The sequence below is a fragment of the Chelmon rostratus genome, chromosome 4, assembly GCF_017976325.1.
Source record: "Chelmon rostratus isolate fCheRos1 chromosome 4, fCheRos1.pri, whole genome shotgun sequence".
NCBI lineage: Eukaryota > Metazoa > Chordata > Actinopteri > Chaetodontiformes > Chaetodontidae > Chelmon > Chelmon rostratus.
In genome coordinates, this window is record NC_055661.1 from 21,166,948 (window position 1) to 21,186,939 (window position 19,992).

Below are 19,992 nucleotides of genomic sequence, written 5' to 3' on the forward strand. Positions count from 1 at the left end.
AAAGGTGTGTGTTGCCAGTGTGTCTCTGTATGGTTTTGTGCATGTCACAAGTTTGCTTGGTGGGTGTTTGGAACGTACATCATTACAGAAGGTTTATAAGTACTTTGATGAGGCATTAGATAAGACCAGAAACAATGGTCTTGTAAGTGGGCCACAGAGGATTCCTGACACTAACTTGAAGTCTGACTCACTTAGTTAATACCTGAGCAGTCCAATCTAGAGTGAGGATGTTGTTCAAACCCTATTTTCCTCCAGAACAAGATCTCTTTGTCTGCTGTTGGGCCATGGTGCAAACTGATTTACTCACCCTCCCCAACAATGCCTCTTTTTTCACTCTTTTTCTCTTGGAGTCACTGTCATGCCTTTTATATTTAAACCAAAAAAAGGTTTCTTAAGAGTGAGGGGAGAGAGTTACTGTGTTGTGCAGACCTGCTGCTTGTTTGATCTGACAGGTAGAATTTGCCTGCAGGGCAGACAGAGGAAGAGAAAGGGCCAAAAGTAAAGAGGATGTCTTTTTTCAGGTAATTTGAGGAGGAATACCTCGGAGCACAACTCCTTACTAATGATGAGAGAGCACCAAAGGGTGGGAGGGTAAGGGTGAAGCGGGGCAGAGAGAGGAGTGTAATTTCCCTCTTGCTACGCCTCCTTCATCAAACTGTCGCTCATCCGTCCATGACTCAGTCCCTCCCTCTGCTTCAGGGTTTTTGGTGCCTCTGAACGCAACTCGCCAGGCCTCTTAATCCTTCTACCACAACCCCATTATTGTTGAGATCTTCACCCTTTAGCCTTTATTATGGCCATACCTGCTCCATCTCCCATTCATATCTGTGTGCATGTAGGGTTTTGTTGAGGATCTTTTGCTATGGCTGTTCTTGTCTATTAAGGTTGGGCGATATATTAAAATATTGTAGTTTCAGCTGGGAGTGAGCGTGAAGTTGATAAATAATAAAATAAAGTCATATGATGTCAAGAAAATAAATCCTCTTACCTCTATTGTCCTTATAAAAGAGAAAAAAGCACAACTGTACACCTTCTGCATTCAGGTTTCTGTCTTCTGAAGTAAGCTTAATTGCCTTGTTAATTTGTCATAAAACACACCCAATTCATACTTGACAGAAACAAAATTAAACTCACCAAAACAGTCTTTGTTAGACTTCTCACTGTTCCAGCAATGAACAGCTATGGTTTGGTTTAAATAAACCCTTCATTCACCAAGTTACATGTGAAAATATTCTGGCTCTACATGCTCTTTTCCCCCCACTGTCTCTCTCCAATGGCTGGCTTCTTTGCGCCACTGAGTTAGCTCGCAAGAGTCTGTCACTGAGCTACGGCCCTCACTCGTTCTTCAGATGCAGACCATTAAATTAGCAAAATAAAATTACAAAAATTGCCCAACAAATCGGCCGCAAAAAACAACCGGCAGTGGACCAGTTGCTGATGTACAATCGGCCAACCCTTTGTCTATCAGTCTCAACCTCTTTGTGGCTGCTCATTACCTCACAGAAAGCTCTGGTGTGATTTCATGTCCACATCTCCTCTCAGTCTCATGCCTTTAGGTTAAAAAGGGGGTACCAGAGTAGTAACAGAGTGAGGAGGAAACAGACAAAAGAGAAAGATGAGAAGAATGGTTAAGACCAATCACACCTCCACTCCTCCACCAGGAGACACCCACTCTCTCAGGCACACACACACACACACACACACACTCACACTCGTAAAGATTTTAACAGGGTTAGCCGTATGATCCAAACTAAAGTCAACAAACCTAAGAGAAGGAGATTGGAACCCACGGCAGTGATTTCCTGCTCATACTCTCCAAAGACTTATCTCCTTCCCACAGCTCAGCTAACAGCGCTGTAGATGTGGTTGAGACTGGAACCACAATGATAAGAGTTTCTTTGTGTGTATGTTTGTGTATGTGCCCTGTCTGCATGTGTATCTCTAGAGAGTCAGGGGCACCTTGAGCCTAGGGCAAGTTCACATGGTGGCACAGAGAGGTCAGATTCAGTGAACATGTTAGGCTCAGTATTTGGAAGGTGTAGATGTACTTCTCTGTGTCTCTTGAGTGTGTTTAAGGGCATAAATGATGTGACAAGTTGACTGTTCATTAGTGGAATCTATGGCTGCTAGGAATTATTTGAATTACCAGCTGTTTTGATTCATGTCTTCAGATTGCTTATTGTGTTTGGCCACCAGCCAGAAGCCCAAAGATATTCAATTTACAAGAAAAGCAAGAAAAGAAGCAAATCCTCACATTTAAACAAACGGGGACCACCAAATGCCTTGCGTTTATGTTTGTTTTGTTGTTTTCTTTTCTTCTGTCAATTGACTAATTGACGGATCCTTTCAGCACAAGTGCCAACTCACCTAGAGTTGGGTACGGTCAACATAGCCTGCTGTCAGAGGTCACTGGGATCACCATGATAGAAGACACAGTCACAAAAACTAACAAGCAAACAAACAAACAAAGGGTAAAACACACAAACGTGCAGATGCACACCAGGCTGGTTTGAGATCTGGAGATTAAAACCCACTCCCAGAAAGAGGAAGCCTTACAAAACAGTGGGGAATGTAGCAACCAGACCATAAACCCACATACAGAAAGGTGACAACTCTGTCACACATTGAGGATGGCAGCATGGGGTCAAAAAGTACCTCAGTTTTGTCACCAGGTGACACATTCTCTGCACATACACTGTGCATCTTCAACTCGCCTCAACTCAACTTATGGTTTTAGTTATTCAATCATAAACACAGAAACATCAATGAAATACATCAAAAGCACACAAAAAGACCTTGTTCTTTGATTTCCCTCTTGGTTGTGTCAGTGGGAAGTTCCTAGCAGACTTTTGAAATAAAGACATAATAAATGCCGACCTTAAGCAGAGAGTGTGCGCTATATAGTTGTTGTTTTTTTTTTAATACATTTCTGAATTAGTCAGTGGTCGACTATGTATAGTGTAAACCTAGTTATGGAACTTTTATAGGCCAGCAGACCTATTGTTGGAGATTCCAGTTTAAACAACCACGGAAACAGCATAATGACAGAACAGCATAGAGAGACAGACAGATGTAGTGCTTAGAAAGAAAATGTGTTGTGTACCACAGCCACTCAGATGAGTCTTTTTGAACATGTTTTTAAATGCAGTCTGAGATTTTACCACATGTCCCTAGTTTGGACTCCACCCTGCTCTGCACTCCTTTATTCAGTCTACACTGATGCTTTTTAGTCTGACTGCCTGGCTTCCTTTTCTCTGCGTATGTCTGGCTCTCTTATGACGTTTCTCGGTTTTACTTCCACTTCATTGTGCTCTCTTCGCTTCATGCAACTTCCTCTTTTTTTTTTTTTTTACCTTTTAAGCCTTTCTTTCTAACTTTGACATCACTCCCACACCTCCCTCTGCCTGCCTCCTCTGTGATGTTATTTTTGCTGCCTCTGCTCTTCTCTGTGAAAATGAGGGGGGAAAAAAGCTATACTAAGAAGTGAGGGAGTGGGCAAAAAAAACCCCTCCGAACCCAGTACTACATTTCTACTAACAATTATTGAACAAATGTATTTATAGTTTCCACCCCCTCAAAAAAGAATACATAATTGAACCCTTTCATTTAAGTTTAGGTGCACTTTGATTTTCCAATGTAGAAAAAGCCTATTCTCTTCTGTGGCACTCACTGAGGTATAGGCCTAAATAGTACGCTGATACCAGCCTGCTACTGCCAGACCTATCCACACTCTACATTTACACTCCAGCTGCACAAGAGAAACGTTTGGCAGAACTCACTGTCACTCTGTGATGGGACAAACAGGCTCATTGAGATGTCTTCCTGTCGTCCTGAAACTGCCATAAGCTCAGTAGTGCTCTTCCTTATTATAGTACTGGGGATAAGGTGGTGGTGTTTACGAAACCTTTTTTTTGTATCTGTCAATATTTAGTATTTTATACTCTTTCAGATTGATGAATTATGACAGCTTGTTATTGGAAATGGTAATAGAGACTGTGGAGCCTGAAAGGAAATAGAAAGGACTTGTCAGCTGCCTACAAATTCATCGCAGTTGATCTCTCCTTTCACTTTTTGCTTTAGTTCGATTCTTCTCCCTCTGGAGACATGAATTGAAGCTTGCTCTAGGGGTCCAGGTCAGCTGTAATTTCAGTCCTCACAGCATCAGTGCCTCTGTAAGTCAACTGAAGCTCCCATCTTTTGTTGTGCTCAATAGTAGCAGCACGAATTGATGGGACCAGTGCAGAAATGGTGCAAAAGGTTTCAGTTTAGAACTCATAAGGTCACACACTGGTGTACCTCCCCATTGAGATACATAAGAGCACGTTTAAACTAATCAATTGGGCTCCACGGTTCACCTTTGAGGTCTAAAAAGGGCTTCCCTGTTTCTGTCACTTCTGGGTCTAGTATGACTGCGAAAGTGCATCTCAATCATCCATCTTTAATGAGTGAAGAAAGTTTTTGATTACATATATGAAGTGTTTCATCTCATTAAATGACACAGTATTTTACTTGTATTTACGATATCATGATGTATATTGATGTGACAGTGCTTTTAACCATATCACAGACTGCAGTTTCCAAACTAAAGCCCTGTTATCTAAATTACTATTTCTCAAGACTTCTGGATCTGATAAGGTTTGCAGGCTTAGTCTGAAATAGCAACAGGTCTTTTTAAATTCAGTACAACATCCAGTACAACACGAGCAACTCACTTTTCTTACAAAGATCTGTCAAGCATCTTGAAGATACGAACAGCAGAGCCAGCGACATGTTCTGCACTTGACTGGTGATATCCATCCATGCATGCAGACACAAGACTACAGTACAGTGAATAGGCCACCTATGCTCTAGCCAAACCAGGGAGTGATCCGGGGATTGAAATGTGAGCCGGTTTATGCTCTCCTTCTTTCTCTCTCACACCGTTTCTCTGTGATAGCCGCAGGGGGAGAGCATGATGGAGTTATTAAGCGACGCTGAGACTAGAATAGTGGCTGGAGGAGGAGGGGGTAGCGGGGTTGTAGTTTTGGAGAGGAAGTTGGAGAGGTAGGAGGAGAGAATTAGCACAAAAGAAAAGGAGAATTAGGGACTGGGGATGGGAGGAGAATGAGAGAGTTGAGGAGCTTGGGACGTAGGAATTTGGAATGAAGAAGGTGAGAGACATTGCATGAGTGGGTGAGAATCAACCCACCCCTCTCTGCTTATTGAAGCCCCCACGGCCAGCCAGGACAGGCAGAGGTCAGCATGAGGTAGAGGAGGAGGAGGAGGAGGGAGAGAACGAAGGAGAGAAGGGGTGCAGAGACAGAGAAAGAGAGGGAGGGGTGTGCGTGAGATGGGGGCGCTAATGTGAACCAGCTGTAGAAACCTGACACCTCAAGAGTGGGTTAGAAATGAGAGGTGGAGGAGTGAGAAAGAGAGGGAAAGAAGGGCTGCAGGAAATTGCACGGAGAAAGAGAAGGATGGAGAAAAGAGCAGGAAAAAAGTCCTCATGGAGCAAAACAAAGAATCCCATAGATGAATTTGGCTGCAGAAACCCTATTCTCTGAGTTGTTCATGAAAGTAGATCTGACTCTGTGTTAAAGTGTCCATGTGCATTCATCAGCATGCAAGCTCTTGCTTGTGTTCTATAGTGTGTGTAGAAGAATCACAGCGTTTCCTGTGTTGTACTCAGCAACACAGTGTCAGTGCGTTACGTTATTTCGTCCTCAGTGAGATACCACTCCCTGACATTAATGCGAATCATGCACAGTCTTGTCTGTTTGCCTCAGGCTCGAGTGATATAGCCTGAGGCTAATAATGAGCTCTCTGTGTGCCATTGAAACCTGAAGGACAGGGTGGTATCGTTTCCCGACGCCATGGCATGTGGTTCTGTTAACGCTGATTAGATAGCAGCAATTGAATTTAGTAGAGGTTACTATGCATCTTTCCTGTCAGCGATTTGGAAATTTTCACAAAAAAACTCTCAAAGTAGAAAATAATTCTTGAAGGGTGGTGTGGAGTTGCAAGACAAATCTAGATTATCATACCCCTTTTATCTTTTTTGTGCACATTGAGACTAACGTAGAAGTTGTATTTCATGCAAAATTATTTACAAATGATTCATTCCAAGGTCAAAAAGCTTGTAATCAGGCTAAACATTACAACAAAGCACAAGTTTCAAATGTCCTCTCTCTCAGTGAAGTGGCTATACTTGACTTTAAAATACGTCTCATGTTCCCCATAGTTTTAACACTGAAAATGTGTGAAATGTTCCCAGTGAAATGTAAACCTGGCATTAACCTGGACACGGTGTTCTTGTGTGACAGGCTGCTAATGTGATGTATGTCACAGGGCAGAGGGCCATGTCATTACTCCTTGAGAGGGGGCGGAGAGGTTGTCCAGGAGAAAAAAGAGCAGTCCTAATTCCCAGGACAGCACTCTTGTTGTGATATCATGGCCAAGCTGTGTTTGTGTTTAGAGTGGAGGGACATTGTGTTTGTGTAGGCATGGGTTTTAGGCGTATGCAGGGAGTTGCAATGTAGACATGCTGATACAGGGATGGAGACAAGAGAAGTGGGAAGTGAGTAGGTATGAAATCTCTCTCTGTTTTAAAGATCACACATCACTAATCTACCAGCTGGTTTGTCTGTTTACCAGTACCACAAGTATGAGGATTTTAGAGAATATTTTTAGTGAGATTAACTATATATTTAAAAGATAAGGCTAATGATATTCTTTGTTCTTGTTACTTTCAAAAGGATCCATAAAAAGACCCTAGGGCCCTATGAAAACAGTTTAAATTAGGTGTTATTTTTTCCCAAATTCCTTGTGGCTAATCGTGTAGTGGATGTGGATAAAATTTCATCAATAAGAAAATTTAACACGCCATTGCATGATTTTTTTTTTTTATCAAACGGATCTTCTGCAGGACAACCTCCTTGGAGTTCGGACACTGGGTAAGTGAGTGTGACGGATCCCGTCTCATGTTCAGGGAAGGCTCCTCCTTGTTTACAATGCTCGACTAGAAACGGACGTAGCTTTTTTTTCATTTTTCCCAGCAGAATATCTGCCTACGCCCATACACCCACAAAGTCTTGGATGTGCCGATATGGTTCCACTTCTGAAAGTTTGTTGAAGTGATGGGTTCTGGCTACGGTGCTGCGTCTCTCTCTCTCGCAGTGTGTGTGTGCGTTACACCAAAAACATAGCAGCACAGTTTTTTATTATCAAGTTCTGCGAATTGCGTGAAAACTCATTAATCTAAGCAAATTGTACTCAACTGGAATACACAGTGAATTTGTCGGGGATTGTTTTGAGCATTGACTTTAGTGCATTAAAGTACAGTATTAGTGATGTGTTTTTGATCATTTCTAGACAATGGTATGGAACAAGATATCAGAGTTTGGCTGCATAAAACATATTGCTCGATATGATGTTCATGCAACTCAGTGTTTTTTGTTGATTTGTGTACATGTCACACTTACACTACATGTCATATACTTATATTTGTAAACCAAATGCTAGTCAGAGTGGGAATTTGTTTCCAGATGTTGTTTGTTATATTTGAAGAGACACTGGGTGACTCACGCATCTCACAGATGTGATTGATCTGTGAGACTTCTGCATGGCATGATTCATGACTCTCCTACTTTCCCATGCGCTCACAGCCTATTCTTCAAGCTGCTTTGGGGTGGAGTGGCCAATAATATACAAAAGTTACTAAGCGTGAGACTGAATTTCAAGTAATTCCCATTCCCACTGTTACCTCTCAGTTTTATATGTTTTATATGGCTCATAGCACCGATCTCGGATTCTTCTTTATGTTTTTACATGCTAGAGATCTGCTTATTTGTGAAATAAACAATTTTTTTTTCATTTGGAATGGTAATGAAAGATGGTATTCATTTGTCTGTGCATATGTATGTGTGTGTGCTGGTTACTATGTGGTGTATCTTTTCTCTCTTATTATGTTACCTGAGCCCTCTAGGGAGGCGGGTTTAGAGGCCTGTGAAAAAGGCAGCAAGTTGCTCTGTCGCAGACAGTCCCCAGACAGTGTGTCTGCCATGTGCCATGCATGCGCACACACACACACACACACACACACACACACACACACACACACACACACACACACACACACACACACACACAATACAAGAGAAGGATGATCAAAATAGTATACACAGGAAGTTACCTGACTAATAACATTTTTGCTCAGTAACACCTCCGACCAAATACTGTCACACATAGAGAAGTGGTGAGTGAAAGTGGGAGGGACTGCAAAAAACAGAGGAATAGAAAGTGATCAAGGGATCATTGTCTCTGATGAGATCCCTAGTGGACATATTGTGTAATATTGTTATTTCCTCTGCATTGCTCGGCATGAGACTGAATCACTTTACTGAAAGGAAAGAAAGAAAGAAAAAAAGAAATCAAAAGGAAGGGGTGATGAATAAGCAGAGGAAAGGGGTCACAGACACAAAATGTAGATCAAATGTGGTCAAAACACGATAGAGAAGTCTTTCAGTGAACTTGCAGTTGTCTCGATAAGTTCCTTACCTATGCTGTGGACACATTTATGTAGGTTATGCCATTATTTATGTGTTGGCAGGAGTATTGTTCATCTATTATAATGCCAGAAACATTGCTGTTGCTTTCCACTGGTTTTTAGTTTCTGCAGGTCTCAGTCAACAACTTCCAGATGACTTCATCTCACATCCTTCCACTTTTTAGCTTCTTCTTTGCCATCATTGACCCCAGTTTAGCCCTTCTACCAAGCTCAGCTTTCCCCTTTTCTCTGACAGGGCTTATGGGTTAACAGCTCAGGGTTCAGTTTGTATCTGTTAATTTTAGGATTTGTGGTTCAATTCTGGCCTGTCTAAACAGCATGTCAAAATGTGTGTGTATGTTCCTGGCACACGCAACTTTCAAGGACACATTTCATATTAAATATCAGTTAATTGGCTTATCCAGACTGTCAACAAAAGCCATGTCCCTAATTAGGAAAAGTCAGATTTTCTGGCCAGTAGTTGAAGCTAGGGTTAGATTTAGGCAAGTAGTGGTTGTGGTTAGGGTAAGGGCTAGTCTCCAGGAAGTCAATGTAAGTCTGTCCAAGTGACCTAATTAAATGTATGTGTGTGCATGGGTGCGTGCATGTGTGTGCTATCAAGCATGAGGCCTTGCACAGTAAGGAGCTTCAAATCTCTCTTGGGATAAAGGCACTATCTTAATGCAGATCATTAAGCATTTACTATATATTTTAATGGCTGGAGTGGTAACAACTGGTTTCTCTTTATGCACAACCACACATTTTGCTAATACTCCTACTTAGAGCTGTGGTTCCCCACATACTGTTATTTAGATCACCAAATAGCAGTGGAAAGACTGTGTATTAGACAGTAGTGTTTACCTGTGCTGGTTCATTTGTTTCTTTGATGTGTGTGTGTGTGTGTGTGTACTACAGGACTCTTTTGCAGATGTTACTCTCCGCTATCAATGCTGCTGTCTGATGTGGTGCATTACGTGCACCTGACTGAAACTCACTCTTTTGTTTTGTTTGTTTGCCTCACTTTCAGGTGCTTACACATATACATATTTGTCTTTTTGCTTAACTCATCTTTCAGCTTTATTGTCTGTATTGAGGGATGATTACATTTAAAACCTTGTGGTCTCTGATTTCTGTTTTTTGTGCATGTCCAGGTGTGCACCAGGCTTTCTGGGTGAGTACTGCCACCATAAGGATCCTTGCCAACCTGGCTACTGCCTGAATGGAGGGAACTGCTCTGTGTCCATGTCAGCTGGTGTACCTGTGCCGGGCAGCGCCACATGCATCTGTCCTCTTGGCTATACCGGACAACACTGCCAAACTCCCCAGAACTCGACATGTTACCCCAACAACCCCTGTGCCAACAGAGGTGTCTGCACCCTGCTGTCCCTCGACAAATACAAGTGCGAGTGTGCCAGAGGATGGGCAGGTGAGATACTGTTTAATCACCTCGCATGAGTCTGCCACGAGGGGAGTGACATTAATCACCAGAACACTAATTTCTTTTTTATTTCAAACATTCTGAATGCAAATACACTTGCTAAAAGTAAATCCTAACTCTTTTCCTGAATGTTTGTAAGAAATAGTCTTTGCATCGCAAAGCAGGTAATTTTAAGCCATCTGAGAAGCCTGTTATTATCTCCCCCAAAGTTAATGTTTTGGTCCTGCTTTTTTCGTTTGTTAGGAGGATATCTCAGAGATAAATGAAGTTTAATAAAAAAGTTAGGCAGTGGGTCAAGGAACAAGTCGCTTCTTGTGTGCATCAGTATGTATGTGCATATTGATGCATTAATGAATTCAGAAGGTGACTACAAATTATTTTATGTCATTAGAATAACCAAATTTATAGGTTTGTGCAACCTTGGTACATCAGCTGCTGATATTTTCTCCATATATGGTTAAATTGATAAGTGCCACATAGGATGGCCAAAGCACAAATGTTAAGCTCTTCTCCTTCCTCTTCATTCCCAGGGCCACGATGTGAGCATGAGGACAGCTGTCTCTCTAGCCCTTGTGCCAACGCTGGAACGTGCAGTTCTCTGTCTGGTGGTAGCTACACATGTTCCTGTCCTCCTGGCTACACAGGTCCTCGATGCCTTAATGACACAAATGAATGTGCTGCCACACCCTCTATATGCCAGAATGAAGGAGTATGCGTCAACAACCCTGGCTCTTACAAGTGAGAATCTAGTTTTGAAAGATTATTATACTACTACAAAGTGTGTGTGTTTATATCTATATCTTTAAGAATTGTCAGATGTTTTCTGTCAAGACTGAATGAAACCAAATATATGCAATAGACTCATTGTCATTGTCATTGCTACAGGTGTATCTGTGCCCCGGGGTTTACTGGCAGACACTGTGAAAGCTCGTACATTCCTTGCTCACCTTCACCATGCCTCAATGGAGGCACCTGCCACCAGAACTCTGAAACCAGCTACTCGTGCCACTGCCTGCCAGGTGGGAGGATTTGAATTAGGAAAAGCCTACACCTTAAACTAATACCACATTTAATAATTTAACTTGCTGCCACACACCAACCGTGATGAGAGAGACGGAGAGCGAGAGAGAATGGCAAAGAGAGGGAATGCAGAAGGCTTCTTTGAACAGTTTTAGCAATTGAAATAGAAGTATATGAAAAGAAATGAATGAATGTAGGAAGAGAAAACAGTGTAACTGCTATTTATCTATAAATGAATGTGGCTTTGAGCTTCTGTCTTGTTACATTATTTTGTTTGAGGTGCAAACAGTCTGATCCTGTTGGCTGTGCTGTATTACACACACTGTACTGTTAGTCTGCTACAGTTTGCAAGTATCCACAACAAACACACACAAACACACACACAGCTGCTGTTTATACGCTACCAGTCCCGGACATGCTGTAATACTTATGTACACCAGAGAATATCATAGTACAGCTTATGTATTTGAGGGAATTGGCACATAGTTAAAACAATGAACAATTAATAATTACATTAATGTCTCTTTCTATCACTTGTGCCAGGTTTCAATGGGACTAACTGTGAGAACAACATTGACGACTGCCCCGGTCATCAGTGTGCCAATGGAGGAACCTGTATGGATGGAGTCAACACCTACAACTGCCAGTGCCCTCCAGAGTGGACTGGTAAGGGCCTTGTGTGCCCCATTGTTTTTGTTCATGTGTTCCTGTGACCACTGTTATACCAGAGTGGAGAAGCACTGAGGCACACACTGCACATGAGCCTCAGTACCTCAATTCTATGCAAGATACCAGGGTTTGCATCAGTAGTGGATCTGTGGCTGAAGATAACTTGTTTGTGTTGAAATAAAGCATTTAAAAAGCAGTATTGTATGAAGCAGAAAAATACAACCATACACCCTCTGAACTGACCAAAACCTAAACTTCATCTTGGTTAGTCTTTCCACTGTTCCAACAGTCGGCAACTCTAGTTTGTTCAAAATAAACCCTTAGTTCACTGAGTTAAATGTGAAAATATTCTGGCTCTCCATGCTGTCTTTCCATGCTGCCTCTCTCTGCCATTGCTGGCCTCTATTTGCACAGCCGGGAATATTTTTAATGTATTATGTAATGTATTAACTATAGTTTGTATGCCTGCTGTGTTTCAAAAAAACGTTTGTTGAGCACGTTTTGCAGAATATTCTATCAGCTTTCACATGAATTGCATGAATTCCTATACCTCCTATACTTTGCAGCCATATCACTGTGAAATAGCTTTTACTAGGATGAAGTCTTTATTTTTTTTGGTTGAGCAGTTGGGTGCACTGGTAGAGCAGTAAAGTGGAATAAATGTTTGTGTTGTGCTCAATGATAAATAACATGCATCCTTTCATATTGTCTGTTTTGATATTATACTTCTCACCATTCTTCTGTACAGATTCTTAATCCTACAGTAGCCCATACTTCACACAAGTGTCTGTGCTAACACACGTGTGGCGTATTAACTTGATTTATGTGCATTTTTCACTCCTCTGTCTGTCCACCTCCCTGCCTCTCCACAGGCCAGCACTGTACAGAAGACGTGAACGAGTGTCGCCTGCAGCCAAACACTTGCCAGAACGGAGGTACCTGCAGCAACCTGATCGGCAGCTATGTCTGTGTGTGCGTTAATGGGTGGAGTGGGCCCGACTGCTCCGAGAACATCGATGACTGTGCTACAGCGGCTTGCAGCCCTGGCTCCACATGCATCGACCGCGTTGCATCTTTTGTCTGTCTCTGCCCCCATGGAAAGACAGGTAGGCCAGTAGTAAGAAACCACATATGGACATTTTTTTTGCCAAGCACTAAAATGCATTAGACTGATTACTGCAAAATAAGACATAATGAGATTAAAGACAAAACAGAAATTCTGCCGGTCTGTTACACTTCAGTACTTCCTGTTAGATATTGTTGAGGAAATGGCACTGGGTGTGATCCATGTCAAATAGACAAAAAAAACTAATTACACCACAGAACAGACTTGCATTTCCAGAGTGCTGATTAGTGACACTTTGAATTAAGCCTAATCTTGATTAACCTCTCCACAGTAGCAAATTTCCATTCAGTAAGCTTTTCTCTGAACTCAGCATAACACTGTATCGGAGATTCTCTGGGAATTGTTTCAGGATCTTTTGTTCAAATTTTTTACTCATTCCTTGTCAACTTGGCTTTCCTTTCAGGACTGCTATGCCATAGAGATGACGCCTGCATCAGTAACCCCTGTAGAGAGGGTTCTCAGTGTGACACCAACCCCATCAGTGGCATGTTCAACTGTAACTGTCCACCTGGATATGTAGGCAGCACCTGCAACATCGACAGAGACGAGTGCAGCATTGGTGAGAAAGAGAAAGTTCTAAACAGACGTAACATGAATCTCTGCCAGGCTTCTGATCTGTTCTGCTCACTCATGCCTCTTTGTTCTGCATCCTCAGGTACCAACCCTTGTGAGCATGGCGGTCAGTGTGTGAACACTGATGGCTCCTTCACCTGTAACTGTGTTAGGGGCTATGCTGGTCCGCGCTGTGAACAAGATGTCAACGAGTGTGCTTCAAACCCCTGCCAGAACGATGGCACATGTCTGGATCGCATCGGGGACTACACCTGCATCTGCATGCCCGGTACATTCCTGGAGAAATAATGAATTACCTTACATTTTTATCATTTTTATCAGACATTCTCATCTAGACAATCTTCGAGCAGTGCAGCATTTGGAATTGTCAGTGTTTGCGAGTGTCAGCAGTCAGGAAAAGGTGCAGTGAATAACACTTTGGATAACTCCAACTCCTTCTAGGAGTTTGTAATGTGGCAGCTGACACAACAGCTTCAAATGAAACTGCTTAGAAACTGCAAGGGAATGGAATTGAAAGAAAAGAAATGATAAAAACTTGTTTCTCGTCATGCATGCAGGATTTGAGGGGACTCACTGTGAGATAGAGGTGAATGAATGTCTCAGCTCCCCCTGTCTGAACCAGGGTAAATGTCTGGACCAGGTCAACCGCTTTGTCTGCGAGTGCCCAGCAGGTTGGTACACATTTAGCAATGTTTTTTACGTATTTTTCTTTTTGATTTCCATCCACTCAAAGTGAAAATGAATTGACGTATGAAGCCCTACCTGTATAACACTTTTTTTGTTTTTTCAATGAATGTGCTTGTCATGTTGTTGTGCGTTCTGTTTTTAGGCTTCAGTGGTGAAATGTGCCAGATAGACATAGACGAGTGTTCCAGCACACCCTGTTTAAATGGAGCCAAGTGTATCGACCGACCAAATGGATATGATTGTGAATGTGCTGAAGGTAAAAGGGGAATAACCATTTTTACCAGTTGAAGTAAAAGTTCTTATTCTGCTTTGTTGCTGCACTGCTATTGTGCTATAAAAACAAGGGAAACTTTAGACTGCATCGCATTAAACCCCATTTGACCCAGAAAATAATCTGATGCAATAGCCTGTGTTATTTTTAAGACGGAATTTCCTCCCCAGGCTTCACCGGTCTACTTTGTGAGGAGAACATCAATGACTGTGTACCAGAGCCATGCCACCATGGCTTGTGTAGAGATGGCATTGCCACCTTCTCCTGTGAGTGTTATCCTGGATACACAGGCTCCATCTGTAATATCCAGGTCCAGGAGTGCCACAGCAACCCTTGTCAGAACAGAGGACGCTGCATTGACCTGGTCAATGCCTACCAGTGTAACTGCCCACCGGGAACCACAGGTTAGTACTTGGTGTGGTACAAAATTCATTGCCTGTATCGTTCATTCTAGTTTATTCTTCAAATAAGTGTCATTTGACATGTCGCATGTGAATGATGCAAGTTGTTGCACAACTACTTCGGGGCAGCCTTATTAACTGAGAAAAACTTCTTCCATGGCCTGGTATGAGGGGTTTCAGCCACTTTCTCCTCCAAAATAGCCATTTGTTTTGCAAGGTTTTAAGCAAAGCTATGCTCTGCTTGACGACTGCTTGCTAAAGTAACCATACAGACTGAACCATAAACACAAAAAATTGTGTGAGTTCAACTTCCTCCAACATTTTGTCACAGCACTTTTTCACTGAAGTATCAATTGTCTCTGCGTAGTCATATATTGAAAAAATCTAAATCTGAGCAATTCTAAATAATCGTTTTGCCCCATCACATTAATTTGCTCCTGAGAATTTTCTCATCATTGATTGCCCTTTAAAAAGTGTAGGAGCAGAGGTAACAGTGTGAATGTAAAGACCTCCATCCCCCACATCTAGAGCTTCCTGTATAGCTTTGAGTGCAAGTGTGTGTAGCAGTCACAAGTCTGCGTCGAGTGGCACTAACCCGCGTTGCTCTGTGGATTAGCAGGCTGAGTTCAGTATGTTGTATCACCCTGAGGCCTGGTACTAAAGTCTGTACTGTCCTCACTTTACCAAAACTGGTGTCAGGTCACCCTGTCGGATATCACATTGTGGTTTCGTGCCCTGGCTTCCCTTCCTCTGACCTGCCCTGTTCTCTCTCTGTTTAGTTTTCTCTTTATACCTCTCTCTGTCTTTCTGTTTCCTCTCTCTTGCCCTTCTCCTCCTTTAACTGTTGTGCCTCTAATGTTATTCTGTTCGCTTTCTAACTTAATATGTCATACTTGAGTGGTAGCAGGCCTCTGCTGTATTAAATGTCTGTCTGGGTTTTCTGTTAACATTTCTGGCTTAGTGCTGAACTCCACTTTTATGGAGTCTCACTCCCTCTGGTGGTGAATCAGTCAACTGTCACATTTTGCAAAGCCTCTTGATCTCCTTTGTCTTTTGTCCTTCGCTTTTGCTTTTTGATGTGCTACTTTTAAATCTCAGCAAACATTGTACAGACAGGTACAATGACAAATTTAATCACCTGACTGTTGTTATTCTATGAGTTTGTCATAGTATTTTCTTTTACTCAGGGGTGAACTGTGAAATCAATGAAGATGACTGTGCCAGCAACCCCTGTGAGTACGGAGAGTGCCAGGATGGCATCAATGAGTACAAATGTGTGTGCGCCCCAGGATATGCAGGTATGTTTGTTAGCTACACCGTTACCCATTAAAGTCAACTTGATAACAGTATAAATATTTTGGAAATTAATAAATATTTATCGCACTGCGACCTAAGATTTGGATGCTGTTACTGAAATCAACACAGAGATCAGGTGGGTGCTATTCACACAGCTGATTACCTCTGACTTGTTCTCCAATAGGAGTTAAATGTGATGTGGACATCAATGAGTGCAACTCAAACCCGTGTATGAGTGGGGGAACCTGTGTGGACAAGGTCAACGGCTTCCACTGCCTGTGCCCACCAAGCACCCATGGCCCTCTGTGCCTCTCTGGGACCGACCACTGTGCTCCTCAGCCTTGTGTGCATGGAGAATGTATTGAACAGCAACATGGGTAGGTTAATGTTATACTGCTACTCAGGTTCTGAGATCCATCTGTCCTTATCTAATCCAGTGCTTGAATATGGGTTGACATACACCAGGATTGTAGTATTGGTGGGAATTTAAAAAGCTCCATAACGTAAAGCAACAGTCGAGCCATCAGTCAAATAATTTCCCCATGTTCTATTATTTTGATAGTGCGTCCCTTGACTCTGGTTAGATGTGGAGACCACATGCAGGAGCAAGGTTTCTTCCAGCCTGCCTTGCTTTCCAAATGTGTCCCCTACACAATGTTAAAACCTGCATAGTCTGCACAACTACTTGTTGATAATACTAAAATAATCCAAGTTATAGTCACTCTTGAACTGCTGGCACTGATGCTGGGGACACCCTACTGCTATTTATTGCTATGTGGCTAATTCCACATTTTAAACTTGTGCGTGCCTTTGTTTTGTGTAAAGGTACCGTTGTGAGTGTGAAGCCGGCTGGGTGGGACAACACTGTGAGCAGGAAAAGGATGAGTGCCAGGCCAGCCCGTGCCAAAATGGTGGCACCTGTGTGGACCGACATAACGGCTACACCTGTCAGTGCCAACCTGGATTCAGAGGTAATTATTATTATTACTACTTTTGTTGTTGTTATATTTCAGCATAGTATTTCAAAAAAAGCAATACTGAGAAATCAGTACAAGGGACGACACTTAGTTTTAAAAAGAAGTATTTGAATCACTCTTCCTCTCTCATCAGGTGTGAACTGTGAGAAGAACATAGATGAGTGTGCATCTGGACCCTGTCTGAACAATGGCATTTGTATAGATGGAGTCAACAGTTACTCCTGCCAGTGTAGTCCGCTGTTCACAGGTTAGTGGTATCACATTTTCACCACATCAACATCCGCTTGCTAACATGCAGTAGCAGTCATTGTAGGGGCCATCTGAATATCATTTTAGCACATTTTCTATCTGTTTTTGTAATCTTTATTAAAAATGTGTGCAATGTCAAAACAGGGAAGCACTGTGAGGTGGAACAGGTACCCTGTGCCTCTCAGCCATGTGAGAGGGGAGGAGTGTGTCGTCCATCTGCAGACTACACCTCTTACACCTGTCGATGTCCTGCTGGCTGGCAAGGTATGTGTGTATCTTCGAGATAATGTGTGTCTGATTTTGTTTGTGTGGATGTGAGACATGTAACAGTGTGTCCCAGAGCGAAGTCATATCTATTATTATGTATCCCAGCTAGATTGATGCTGTAGTAATATCTGTTTGTTCACAATTGTGTAGGTACACGCTGCAATGAGGATGTGAATGAATGCAAAAAGAACCCTTGCAAAAATGGTGGTCGATGCATGAACAGCCCGGGCAGCTACACGTGTAAATGTCAACCTGGATACAGCGGACACAACTGTCAGACAGACATTGATGACTGCTCACCCAGTAAGTTTCACTTTAACTAATTCAGTCACTTTATCGGCATCGCTGTATTTATGATGGCTGTGTATGTAATATTTGGTGTATCATTGGAGACTAGAGATATCCCAAGCACCAGTAGAGAGCAGCATAGAAAATCCCCTGAGATACTGAGTTACACATGGGTATAAGCCTGTACTCGATGTAAAAATATCTGAGATGAAAAAACTTGTTTAAAAAATGCAAATGTGCTTCCACAGAATCAGTGTTTTTCACTTTACAATTTCAGCCAGACACTGGTGGATTACTCCTCGTGATGTTGGCTGCTGTTCAGATAAAATGTTTGTTCATGGAAAGCCTCTCTTCCCCCCTCTGTAGACCTATGCCTGAACGGAGGCTCCTGTGTGGATGATGTTGGGAGCTTCTCCTGCGACTGCCGCCCAGGTTTTGAAGGGGAGCGCTGTGAGATTGAGGTAGACGAGTGCGCCAGCCAGCCCTGCAGGAATGGTGCCTCCTGCAGGGACTACGTCAACAGCTTTGTGTGCGAGTGTCCACCAGGCTTTGATGGAATCCTGTGTGAACACAACATCCTCGAATGCACTCAGAGGTGAGCCAGAAAGCCTGCATTTTATTACCATGCTTGATTGTTCTGTTCCTCTGCAGTGAATTCTTCCTCTATTATTTCGTCTGTATCTCCTGCAATGACTTGACGGAATTATTATTTAGTCCGTGTCTAAAATGTCCAATTTTAGTAAAAGCAGGCTTGAAGTTGAACTTCAAGACTGGCCTGTACTGTACCTTTAAAGTATGTCTTAGCACTCCAGACAGAGTGACAGATTGATCACTACTTTCTTTGTCTTCATCCCTCCAGCTCCTGTTTGAATAATGGGACTTGCATTGATGAGATCAACACCTTCTCTTGCCGTTGTCGTCCTGGGTTTTACGGAACATTCTGTGAGAATGAGCATAATGAGTGCGACTCTCAGCCCTGCAAGAACGGAGGCACCTGCACTGATGGCCTGGGCACCTACCGCTGCACCTGCCCCGTAGGATACAATGGACAGAACTGCCAGGTAAAGTGTCTGTGTGTCATTCCAAGTGTACAGAGTAGGTCTGCAAAAAAAAAAAGATAGGTCTTGACAGGAAAGTCGGTGCAGTTAGACGCGCCCAACTGAAAATATGTAACTCGTTAAGGTGGATGTGGGTGTAGTTCATTCTGTGTGTGTAACATTAACAGCCAAAGTTAACTCTCTCTTCTTTCATTTTTTTGTGTGCAGAACTATGTGAACCTGTGCAGCCAGGTGCGCTGTCTGAACGGCGGCTCCTGCTCTCAGACAGGAGCAACTTCCTGGACCTGCCACTGTCCGATGCAATGGACGGGACTTTACTGTGACGTCCCCAAAGAGTCCTGCCAGGACTTTGCTGCCAAGAAAGGTGAGGAACACCATCACATTGTTTATAATTAGGAGAAGGGCAGATATCATCCCTGTAATGATGAATTTCTGTCACCACATGAGAAAAGTTGCATCTTAGGGAAACAAACATTGAAATGTGGTTCACTAGCCAGACAAAAATTAGTGTGTCATCAGACAAAACCTTTGCAGTTTACAGTAGTTGTATATGTTCACTTTCTTAATGTACTATATGTGCCTCCTTTGCTAAATTATTACAGGTGTGGAAGTGGAAAATGTGTGTGAGAATGCCGGGCGCTGCGTGAATGTGGGCAATTCCCACAAGTGTGAGTGCCAGCCAGGATACACGGGCAGCTACTGTAAAGAGATGGTGGATGAATGCAAGTCAAACCCTTGCCGCAATGGAGCTACATGCAAGGACTATCAGAGCACATATGAGTGTATAGTAAGTAAATTCGCTGCTGTTTGTGTATAAGTGTGTGGTGTGCATTGTCCAAAAGATTTTATTGCCCACTTGCAACAACATTCCTAAAGCACAGGATGAGCTCACTTTTCTCTCTTGTTACATTGCTCCAGTGTAAACCAGGCTATCAGGGGGTGAACTGTGAGTATGATGTTGATGAATGCCACTCTAAGCCCTGCCTCAATGGAGGAACCTGCATTAACCTCATCAACCGATTCACCTGCGCCTGCCCACCTGGAACACAAGGTAAGTCTGCATATTTCTGCATGTCAGTTAAGTGAAACATTGGATTGGTTGGGCCAAAAAACACCATCTTCTGTAAGCCCCCAGTAGTTCCCACAGT

The 19,992-nt window shown here is 42.7% G+C and overlaps 1 protein-coding gene across 1 annotated transcript in view; it reads left to right on the plus strand.

Annotated features, from left to right (window-relative positions):
* The window catches only part of notch2 (notch receptor 2), a 43,613-nt gene that overhangs the window by 14,328 nt on the left and 9,293 nt on the right, over positions 1-19,992 (plus strand). The window contains exons 3-23 of the mRNA XM_041934550.1: positions 9,676-9,950; positions 10,493-10,700; positions 10,848-10,981; positions 11,526-11,648; positions 12,524-12,757; positions 13,181-13,336; positions 13,433-13,618; positions 13,908-14,021; positions 14,180-14,293; positions 14,479-14,712; positions 15,897-16,007; positions 16,190-16,382; positions 16,831-16,976; positions 17,116-17,229; positions 17,376-17,495; positions 17,649-17,801; positions 18,153-18,381; positions 18,646-18,847; positions 19,052-19,208; positions 19,447-19,631; positions 19,763-19,895. Of these exons, the coding sequence (XP_041790484.1) occupies positions 9,676-9,950; positions 10,493-10,700; positions 10,848-10,981; positions 11,526-11,648; positions 12,524-12,757; positions 13,181-13,336; positions 13,433-13,618; positions 13,908-14,021; positions 14,180-14,293; positions 14,479-14,712; positions 15,897-16,007; positions 16,190-16,382; positions 16,831-16,976; positions 17,116-17,229; positions 17,376-17,495; positions 17,649-17,801; positions 18,153-18,381; positions 18,646-18,847; positions 19,052-19,208; positions 19,447-19,631; positions 19,763-19,895 (3,521 nt within the window). The remainder of the gene's footprint in view (positions 1-9,675; positions 9,951-10,492; positions 10,701-10,847; positions 10,982-11,525; positions 11,649-12,523; positions 12,758-13,180; positions 13,337-13,432; positions 13,619-13,907; positions 14,022-14,179; positions 14,294-14,478; positions 14,713-15,896; positions 16,008-16,189; positions 16,383-16,830; positions 16,977-17,115; positions 17,230-17,375; positions 17,496-17,648; positions 17,802-18,152; positions 18,382-18,645; positions 18,848-19,051; positions 19,209-19,446; positions 19,632-19,762; positions 19,896-19,992) is intronic.